The sequence below is a fragment of the Opisthorchis viverrini genome (genome assembly GCF_000715545.1).
Source record: "Opisthorchis viverrini unplaced genomic scaffold opera_v5_184, whole genome shotgun sequence".
Lineage (NCBI taxonomy): Eukaryota > Metazoa > Platyhelminthes > Trematoda > Opisthorchiida > Opisthorchiidae > Opisthorchis > Opisthorchis viverrini.
In genome coordinates this window covers 923052-934603 of record NW_008751839.1, presented here as the reverse complement: position 1 = coordinate 934603, position 11552 = coordinate 923052, and the positions used below count along the sequence as shown (strand labels likewise).

General features: G+C 44.4%; 1 protein-coding gene across 1 annotated transcript in view; it reads right to left on the bottom strand.

Annotated features, from left to right (window-relative positions):
* Positions 1 to 261: 261 nt before the first annotated feature.
* T265_07724 (hypothetical protein) overlaps positions 262 to 11552 on the bottom strand; it is a gene marked incomplete at both ends in the record, with an annotated part of 13307 nt that continues 2016 nt past the window's right edge. The window contains 4 exons of the mRNA XM_009173320.1: positions 262 to 553; positions 3650 to 3909; positions 7938 to 8206; positions 8916 to 9249. Coding sequence (XP_009171584.1) covers positions 262 to 553; positions 3650 to 3909; positions 7938 to 8206; positions 8916 to 9249 — 1155 coding nt within the window. The remainder of the gene's footprint in view (positions 554 to 3649; positions 3910 to 7937; positions 8207 to 8915; positions 9250 to 11552) is intronic.

The following is an 11552-nucleotide window of genomic DNA, read 5'->3' as shown; positions in this document are numbered from 1 at the left end:
ACGATTAACGGCGTGAGTCATCCATGCGTGAATGTACGACGGGTTCCTTGATACGAGGTGGGATTTGCCAGTCTGAAATTTCAGCTGACGTTAATTTTGTGCCAGCTAAATTTTCTTCAGCAGCATGACCGATGTAACAGCAAGTTGATACACGGAGCAGTGGACAAACACAAGATGAATAGAACGTATCATTGAGGAATAGAAATCCACGACAAAAATACTGGATTGCATCCACGTAGTTCAAGTTCGTCAGAAATGTATTCACTCAACTTCATATTCCTGGTATTCATAATCTCCTTTCTCATCAACAACCGACCGCTGGTCAGATTCAGCTACTGTCTTACGAGTACGCGCCAGACGGTCCCAAGCCATTTCAACCAGCAAAGACAACAGACTCAAAGCGACAAACGCGGTCAGAATGATGAGAGCTCCGGCGGAGCGCTGAAGACCCAGTGAATGATATTCAGTTTCGTGAACACCACATTTATTCATTGTGAACCACCATTTGTTTCGAAGGCGATCAATCACACCGGTTTCTTTCAGCTTGGATAAACTGAAAAACGGAAATAATGTGACACTTACAAGGCCGCTTTCAAGGACATTGTGTTGCGGATTTGACGAACAACTTTTGAGTCGAATGGGGAAAACCCTTATTGTACAAGGTGCTACGACAGATCGGAAACTACTTAAATGTTGGCGACGTTAATGTGCATTGGAAAGGTTGCAATAAATAGCAAATAATAGTGCAACAATGGCACACTTTCTACGCTAGGCTGCCATTCTACCAGAAGCAAGCTTGAGGACTGGTGCACTGCCAGCTGGCCCAGGCCTAGACAAGAGCAGTCGTTGTCGGGTTCGAAACTCCTGGACAGTAATTCTGCGCCCTAACTACTCAGCTACCCGAGATCGGTTAAAGACCACTTATCCGATGTTCCACCTAACATGGCAACTCTTGGGTCTCACTTATCCCTAACTCATGTCTTACAGACCACACCCACCGGTGTATGTTGGTAAATCCGTTCTGGTCGGTCCAATGCAGAAACTGTTTTGCGAGGCCGAAAGAATATGATCCAACAAATAAAACTTTCGATCACATTAGATGGCTAGCTTGTATACTTAAAGTGTAGCGCACAAGTTATGCGGTACAATGACACGGATGTTCAGAATTATATGAGCATAGAACTACCTGTGAGCCGAGAAGGTTTCGCCCCCTGTGGACGAAGGCAGGCAAAAAGATTCTACTATTAGATCAGCGAAGAATGGCTATGAGTGGCTTCTCCGGACGCTGCCAGAAATAAGAAATGCAAGCGACTGTAAACTTGCATGATATGGAAGGATAGTTTTAGCACGTATCTATCTTCACACGCCTTTGGGACTTCAGCCTGATCCACAGACCGCCGCAATCGTGGACTACGAAGAGCAAGGAAGTATGAAGCTATCATAAAAAAACTAGAAAAGTAGGGAANGTATGAAGCTATCATAAAAAAAACTAGAAAAGTAGGGAAAGCTCTTTTATTCCTTTTTCACCTGCAGGTTTTGTCGTCATGTATGCCAACTAAGGCCCGATGGCAACTCCAGAGCGCAAATGCCCACACACTGTTGACCACGACAGGCAGAATGATGACTTCTCAGAGAGCTCTTCAACTCACCTCCCGGAGTGTATTTTTATCAGAATTATTTCGGAGACTTCAATAGGGGATGCGTGGCTGCCCTCAGTCCATGAAACTGAACATGCGAAGGGCGCTAATAACCTGACGAAATTCTCATCAAAGAATACCATATTCATTAGGCTGGAAAGAATCACTTGTGGATATCCGGTGTAGATTTCATTCTGCAGTAGAAGCCAACAGTAGAAGCCGACATGGACTAGAAGGCTGTGGTAACCTTGTTCGGAATGATCAGCAGTGGTGGTATCACGAAGTTTGAGTCCTGAATTTATGAACACCCAACCACATTTGGAGGACTGAGCATCTTGATTTCAGCCTCTTGATTTTTCAGCATGGACAGACTTTTACAGGATGAATTTTCAACCAAAGCCTGAAAATAATCCCCTTACTTTCCACAAATCATGAACAATTTTATCGGAAGCCAAAAGCCACTTGAACTTTCAATCCGAAACGCCAACATTAGAGCCAGTCAGCACCGAGTCACGTGACAGGAACACGTGACAGGATCGAAAGATGGTTGGTGCACATCATATGTAAAGGTGATTTGATCGCACTCCTGATCAGCCCCCGTGACTAAACAGAGGACTCCGAGACGATTTTTCCCAACTAGAATGCAAAGAATGTAGAGTGCTTGTGGGCCTTTCAGCACAGGATAACAGAAAATTCAGAATGGAAGCATTACTTGAAGCTTCATGCACTTCCCCTTAGTACTCGCATAATATTTTTGGCATGATGTAATAATACGGGTGGCTGTTAGCTGACCATACAGTATTTAATATCCCTCTAGAAGGGCTGAAATCTGGCGCTCGTGCATCCAAGCTATTGCCTTCAATGCAGAGCGCCTTTTCCAACCCCACCCCACTTGACAGCCCACTGTACCTATCCCCCCCCTCCAAAAAAAACATCGGTGAACGAAACTGCGGCAGCTACAACCACTGTACGACGAGTACGCAGTTATTACAGCTGACAATGATGGTGATGATGATGATGATGATAATGATGAAATCTGTGTGATGTTAGCAATGAACGACTCGTTGAATTTTCATTCGGATTTCCCTGATACAAATAGCAGTGTAACGGTGGATACTACTGATGGGGCAAGGGAGTAGTATGCTTCTCGTAAATCCGCTTCGCGTCTCTTGAAGAGTGAGACCTATTACGGAATTTGTGGAGTCACTTTTTAGCATTTGCTTGCATTTAAGTAACAGTCAATGAATGACCAGGAAAGTTCAGGAAGACGCGTTCACGGAGAAGATGGATATTCAGTTTTTGTAAACAAGATGCATATGAGAGTTTTGCTCCCCTGTCCAATAGTCTGCAACCGTTCATTTAGTGTTTCTCCAATAAACAACTCCACAGCGGAGGCCTTCTTCCTCCCAGTGGTGGTAGTAGTGATAGGATAAATAGCTGCAAGAATCTTTCAAGCAATTGTTTCATTTTTTCATACCGCGTGCGCATGACTTTTGATCTCACCTGGAAACAGCCCGGGGGATATCGACCTTCCTTATCCTATTACCTGTTATCTTTGGACAGGACTGACTAAAATAGGAAGAGCACTTGGAAATAGAAAAGCCGGATAACCATAATTCGTCTGTCTTCTGTTTTTTTGGCATTCTGTGCCAAAACGTGCCAAAGCGTTTTTTAATGGATATTTATCATATGGTATATCACCTTCGAACCGGATGAACTTTCTCTCGAACCGGATATTGGGATCTGCTTCATATTTATGGCGTTTGCCTTCGGTGCTTAACTACTAGGGGATAACAGTGAAATGAATACAGAGTTGTTCCGGTCATAGCTGTGAAAACCAGTCAGGTCATCGTAGCAGCGGAGATTTGGTGTGATCAGCAAAAGCGGAATCCTCTTGGTGGACACGCTATACGAGGACATGGTGTAGAGTAAGTAACCTTTAACAACGGGCGCTAGTAGGTCCTATGTTAATGAACAAAATTGTTCAAATGCACTCTATAAAATCAACCTACTAGAGTGAAACCGCCTCGGCGTATCTTTCACCTGGTAAAGCCGCAAACCCCAAGTGATAGTTTCCACCATCGTCGGACACCCAATCCAATTCTAGGCAGTGCATTGCTGTGGCATAACTGAGGGCGTGATGACCTCCAATAACTGCGTACTGTGAAGTATTCAAAATCATCTTGACTGCCTGTGAGAGACTGGTCACATTCGATTGTTGTTCCACGTACTTTTGATACACGCGTCTGTGTACTTCACTGGCGGCTGGATCCTGTTGTGATTAACGAGAGACAAAGTGGTTGGAATTAACGAAATACACTCAGTTGCAAATAAATCTGCTACGTAAGTCCGTAATCTGTTCTTTGTTAACCGAGTTACTGAGGCATCTTCGGGTCTTTGGGGATTGATAGATCAGAATGGCTTCATAATGAAGTGGATCATGAATCAGGCTTACTGAGGATTACCCAGCCATGTGCTATGCTATCTAAAAAGCTGTACACTGACTTCAGCTTGAGCAATAATGCATGATATTAAAAGTATGAGTTCCGCCGAAGCTTTGGAAAAGTGTCATGAGTCTCGTCTGCCGGCGCCTTGCTGCAAACACCAAATGGTGTGGGTTTCTACCAAACTCCTTTTCTAAAACGAATGATATATCAGTTAGTTCCTTATAGTAACTAACGTCAGTCACCCTATAATCAATAAACAGATGGACACCAATGTTCCATTCGGGTGGATATGGTATCAACTGCGGCTGCATCCATATCGCTTCATTCGGTGCGGGCCCAGAAGCAACACTGGACTCGAATTCCACTCTTTCTAGGATCGATTGGCAGTTTGTACGATACTCCCCATCGCAATCGAAGCTGGAATGCGAGAAAAATGTGTTGCTGCTACTACAACAGCGCATAGTGGAGGAGCCTCTTTCTAGGATCGATTGGCAGTTTGTACGGTACTCCCCATCGCAATCGAAGTTGGAATGCGAGAAAAATGTGTTGCTGCCAGTACATCAGCGCATAGTGGAGGAGCTTGAATCATCACGACCGGAACTCAAACGCTTTCGGGTTCGGTTGATATTTGTGATGTGTTTGACACCACAAACAACAGTGGGACTGTATCTGATGTTGCAATATTGAGCATGTAGTGTTTAGGAACCTAACGAACCTCCACTTCAGTAAACCATTCAAGATGATAAAGTTTCTGAGGCTCGGAACTTGCATCTCCACCACCTCAACGCCAAAGAGAGGTGGTGGAGATCCCGGAACTGCTGACTCACTGCTAAAACGGAGAATCACAATGAGGGTTAGTGCTACTGATCCAGCTTTACTTGTGAGGGTTTTAGTATCACGTACATTTCTGCTAAAATATTTATTCACAGCAGAGAACTGTTTTTGACCGCAGTGATAATCGTCTAACTGCTGCGCGCAGTGTGCTACTTGTTAAAACATATAGCAGAGGGAATATTGATTGTTCATTATAAACTTTGAGGGGAGCAACGTGTAATGTCATGATCTTCATCGAGATCCCGGTTCTTGCTGCGACAGTAGTTGTCACATTGGAATATGTACTCAAGAGAGTTTGGCCCGTTTAATGGCCTTTTTGGGAGTTATCTAGGCGACACGACAGTTGTGTAGACCGACGGCCACTACGTACGTCCGCTTTGTTTCTTGAGGCACCCACATCCACCCAAGTCAACCATCCACCACATTGACCAAGTGTGGCGCAATTGTCCGATTCCATTCCTCGAGGGGTAATACGCCCATTGGGGAGACAAATTCATCTGTTGGTAGTGTTGGTGTGGATCTCGTCCTGTCAGTGAACCCAATTTATGCTGAGAAGCTGGGAATCACTGTATAGCTGTTTAATCCTTATTGGGAATCATCAGCAGTGTGCGTTTAACAAAACTCCAGAGAGTTTCGAACCTGCGACCATCCGAATACAAGTTTGAACTCTTAACCATTCGGTTATCAGCGCCTGATCAGCATGGAGGTTAACTTGCACTCAAACAGGGCCTTTTTGGGAGTTATCTAGGCGACACGACAGTTGTGTAGACCGACGGCCACTACGTACGTCCGCTTTGTTTCTTGAGGCACCCACATCCACCCAAGTCAACCATCCACCACATTGACCAAGTGTGGCGCAATTGTCCGATTCCATTCCTCGAGGGGTAATACGCCCATTGGGGAGACAAATTCATCTGTTGGTAGTGTTGGTGTGGACCTCGTCCTGTCAGTGAACCCAATTTATGCTGAGAAGCTGGGAATCACTGTATAGCTGTTTCATCCTTATTGGGAATCATCAGCAGTGTGCGTCTAACAAAGCCCCAGATAGTTTCGAACCTGCGACCATCCGGATACAAGTTTGAACTCTTAACCATTCGGCTATCAGCGCCTGATCAGCATGGAGATTAACTTGCACTCAAACAGGATATATCTCCGCCCATCCTTCAGTTACGCGTTCCACATCACGTGATCACACGTGTTGACTGGTTCCTCGAGCAATGACCTCTCCGATGGGCTTCACTCATCGGGTAAATTTTATTCTTTATATGGGCTAATTATAAATTATTGATAGTGTGAGATTTTGGAATTTTTGTTGGTGTATATTTCGTCCTGTAATTGTTCATCTTCCTGGGTAATGAAGGTAATGTACGTATAAGAGGCATCAAGTGTTAAATTTGATCCAAATGCTTGCACGCAAATGCAGCCTACCCTGACATGTTATTTACTTTCAAATGTGGTAAACAGTGCTGACCCAAAGGTGTCTGTGACTGGCTTCCGTGTTGCTGAATTGTCCCTAATACGTGTCCCATTCTCGTACATTTCAAAGCTGTTCATCCCAGCGTTGTTCTGTAGAGGTCACTCACCAGATTACGCGTTACAAACCACGTGACAATTCCTGTCCCACTTGCAACCTTCGCCGATAACTTGTGCACTAAAAATTCTCATCCATTTTTGTTCACGCGGCTACCACTTACGTAACGCGCCAGGCTGATGAACTTCAACACATCAGGTTGAGTTTTATTCATGTTCGTGCAAGCATCAAACACGAAGGGACACCCCTCTCCTCATACTGCACATAATAAATAGGTCTACAAATAGGCGCAGCACACTCGCGCGCACAGGACAGGAAGTCAACAGTCAACGGAAGTTCACTCAAGAACTCTCCACAAGTGTCCTCATACGATAAGTCACTTTTTGGCTTATTTCGCTTTTCGCATTGTATCTATTTTTATCAAGTGCACCTAGCTATTCTATTCATCACAGGCTCTTGTTAGTGCTTGTTACCTTCTGATAATCAACTTAATTACGTCATAACTGGAGCACTAACAGTTTGTACATGTGTCTTACGAATTTGATTTCGCTAAATTGAAGGAATCCAAGGAACGTATAAACTCATCCAGGATAGTAGTCCTTGTAGGGTATTCGTAAAAGTTATGGGAGTTGTGAAGTTTGTGTTGCATTTTAAATGATTTGGTGGGATCAGTAAGCTCCTCGTATTTCTACCATGATCAATGGGAGCATCACCGACGTTGGTCCCTAGTGTTTCTAGTACCCGTAGATTGCCCGCCAGCACCCAATTCTTGCTGTCTTTGTACAGTTACTACGGTACATTATGCGAAGGAATTGCAGAAAATGGGTTCGCCTCTGAAAGTTTACATCTATAGGCAGCGACATTTATGCCAATGGCTGACGAAGTGGTGCAGTCTAAGCAATTCAGTGGGCACCCAGTTACATTGTGTTAGCTGGTTGGTTCCCATAGAGCCAACTCAATGTAGCGCATCTCTGTTCACAGGAATCCTGCAGACTGACCACTGATTAGCTCCATCTTCTCAATACTGCCCCCTCCCGTTTACGATTTCTCAACAATACCTCCTGAATGTGACCAGATTAATGCTTGGGGAAAAGAGTTTTGACAAGTGAATCTAATTGCAACGCCTCTGTATTACAACCAACCTCGTGTTTTAGCATAATTCCCATTGTAAGGCTGTGCATTTTACTCGTTTCGACTGTCTTTGAATCAGTCAAAATAACGAAAACCCTTGAGGATAATTGCAAATGTTTTTTTCATAAATGATATTTCCCCTAGCCGAATGGAAAAATGTACTGCAGCAAAAGTTTTGGTAGCCCATTTTGAGTGCTGTCGTCAATAGCACCGTGCGCCGAAGAGTTCGAATGCATCTGGTTGTAATGAAATGGACCAATCAATATTAGGACGATAACGTCGATTAACTGTTTACTTGCCAAGCTGATCAATTACATGAATCTTGTATGTATTAGAACTGCTGTCAGCTATGATTACCTTGAACATTTGATATGTGGCAGTGCCTTTTATCAAAAGTGGTCGGATTTTGTCTTGCGCTGCGAATTCCTCCAGAGAGTTAATTGGCAGTTTGTTCGATTTGCGTGTCAAGTGGGCTGTCATGTCCGCTTGCCAGAATGTGCGAGTAAGCAAGGCCAGAAGCCAGAATGATAGCAAGATTGTACGTGCTGAGCTCGCTACTGGATAGACTTCAAGACCTGGCGGAGACATAACGGAAAGGGTGATCATTCTTCCTCTCTTAGAAACAGCTTATGGAAGTTGGAGTGGCCTAGATATGGAAACAGGATGATGCTGAAATGCACTGAACAGATAAAAGGGCTTTTGTCTGCGCTGCATTTTAAGCATGAAAGTGCCAGAATGGTACTGCTTGTTTCAGCACCAGTCGTCTAAAAATCAGTTATTTCCAGCCTCAAGTCATGAATTCTCTTACGCATCAAGCTGCTTGCCCTTTGAATACTGTCAGGTCCGTTAAATATAACCTTTCAGAGAGGAACTCATGCAAAGATCGGTTCTACTCGAGTTACTCGTGGATGGCGAAGTCACTGATATTATCCAGCCCGTTATCTGCCTTTTAAAGTTTCTCAGCTCTGTTCTTGTGGAACTTAATTCTTGACCTTTTATCTTGCAACTGAAGTCAATCGTTGCTGAAAAACCTACATTTCTCCTTCTTCCTGGGGAAGATTAGTAGTAGGAATCTCACCGGTCACCGGACAGATTCGAATCAACAACTTCCTGGTGAATGAGTGAACATCACAACAAAAGCGATTGATCAGCAATGTGAGTACCCGATACTTGGACAAGTTACAGATTAAACTTTTTCAACAGCTTCTCTCTGTAGTTCCGGTGCCCGTCAGTCATGTTCATAATCCCGTCGACAGCTTTCCCGGGGTCTGTCGGTGCGTTGCTCATGAGGGGTAAATTCTAGACTAGACTATTCGCACGGTACAGGCCACTTACCCTGAAATAAAAAACTCTTGATTGAACACCACAAGTTTTCGGAAAAGGAGACTTCTTCATCATTGGTTCGTTCCGTTTGAATGCCTTGATTATACGCACTGAGCAGGCTTCTTCGATTCGTGTAGTAGAGCAGACAGCCTACCAGAATGATGCAAGTCGCTAGCAATAACCAAACATCATGTTTGAATGGCTGGAGCATACGAAACAGTCCCCAAGGGGATGTTGGGATCACCATCAGTATACTGGTTTTTTCCTCCATGAACGGACCAAGATACTGGACGACTTTTGAGCGGGATTTGGTGACGGTGATTGCGGCAGCGGCGAAATCAAAACTCTGATCAAATGCGGAAGAAGGGGGGAAAGAGATGGCAGAATTACGAAGTCACTTGACAAAGCATGGGTGGTCTGGATGGTTTTAACCGTACTTGCTCCAATAACCGGCAAACTAACAAAGTCAAGGTTTAGATTATTGCGGACAATCAAAATGTCATCAGATTGTGCACGTATTGACCCTATCTCTGAGGATTTGTCATGGTAAAAACAGATGTATCCACCGCCGTAAGCAGCGGTTAAGTAGACACCCAAGAGCTTCGAAAAGGTGTTGTATTCTAGTAGCTTAGTTATATGTTTCAGCGGCGAATGAGGTTGGCAGACGTGAACTGTGCTGCTTCATTTGGAGATGAACAAACTGATGGCAAGTCCGGACCTGATAGACCAGTTCTAGTCAAACTGGTCGGGTGACTTAACATATTTTCGTCAAACGTAAACACACTTAAGACGATTATTGCCTGAGAACATCATAAACGAGAGATTCAGCTGGGTTCCAGGTGAGTCTCTCGAAAGGACCAAATTAGTTTGCAGATGAGTGTATATTCGCTAATTTCGTGCAATTTGGTTTCAAGTAGAACATAAGNGATGGTTTTAACCGTACTTGCTCCAATAACCGGCAAACTAACAAAGTCAAGGTTTAGATTATTGCGGACAATTAAAATGTCATCAGATTGTGCACGTATTGACCCTATCTCTGAGGATTTGTCATGGTAAAAACAGATGTATCCACCGCCGTAAGCAGCGGTTAAGTAGACACCCAAGAGCTTCGAAAAGGTGTTGTATTCTAGTAGCTTAGTTATATGTTTCAGCGGCGAATGAGGCTGGCAGACGTGAACTGTGCTGCTTCATTTGGAGATGAACAAAGTGATTGTAAGTCCGGACCTGATAGACCAGTTCTAGTCAAACTGGTCAGGTGACTTAACATATTTTCGTCAAACGTAAACACACTTAAGACGATTATTGTTCTCATGGTCGTGCGTGCGACAAAATCCAACCTAAGTCTGCGTGGATGTACGTGTATTGCAGTACCCGGTGCTGGACCAGACCGACCTTTGACCTTTTATTCCTCGCGCATGTCTTGAAAAGCACAGTACTTCCCAGTTGTTGATTCCTTGGCGTGACGCGGTCACGTGTTGTTTCATTTTGTTTCCCTTCCGAGTTCAACAGCTTTTGTTTGTCCAAAGATCACTAACTAACAGTTACAAGGGGTAAAATGTCCAGCGCAAAGTTTTCTGGGAATGGGATAAGATCACGGCCCCACAATCTGTTACCAGCACCTCACTATCGAACTGAGGCACCTGACTGGTCAGTTCTGAACAGGCGATGCGGCCAGTTCACTGGACAACTCGAACGATGCCTTAGTAACCTCTTCCTGTCGCACTGGTCGCCCATCCTACGTGTCAGGTAGCAGCACGGAAGCCAGAAGCTGGCTTGGCAATTCTGTTTGGTGTGGAAAGGTGTGGGAATCTATGTGCGGTCGGGCAGTAGCGTGTTCATCGGCTCAGGTACAGTAATTCAGGTGTTTAGCTTGAGCTCGTGGTGGTGGTGGTGGTGGGGACTGCTGTTTTGTCCGTTCCAGACGAACGAAGTTCATATCCCTGCGTGACCAAAGGCATTACCCAAACAGTGGATTCCTCTCTGCACTCGCAAAAGTGTATGGATGGACTACGCAGTAAGATGCGAGCGACGCAGGTGGACTATTCTGTAGAATAACGGTGAAGAACAGTGGCCTGTCCCCCAACCAAGAGGGAACATATATTCCGTATCATGAATTCACTGCACCCCCTAAATAGCCTCGAAGCAAGTACGGAGGTATTGAAGATCCTATGAAAGGAACATTACACGTGTGAGCTATGTCTCCCAATTGAGCGTAGTAAAGCTTCAAAGGGTGTTGAGCGTTGGAACTAGTGAGCGGAAAGTGAATTGTCCAAGCTATGTTACATGAAAACGCCAAGGGCTGGAACTGGGTAAAATAGGAATGCTATTTCTCACGCGCACATTGTGTGGTGGGTGCGTCCACTGAACACAACAAGTCAAAATGAACAGTTGCAAGTCAAACACAATATGCTGAGACTAGATTTCGAAGTTTCGAAGTTTCAAAGTTTACCATACCAGAGGCAATATATTTTGATGGACTTTGCGATCTCGATTAAAGAATCTTGAGAATGGCTCTATTGCTCCACATCTCCGTATTCAGACTGACATTGTGACGTTAGAAGTCAATATAACTGATCAACAGATCCTGGATTTTGTCAAGCCTAGTGAGAAATATGTACTCGATTCCTACCTGAACCCCCCCCCCCCCAC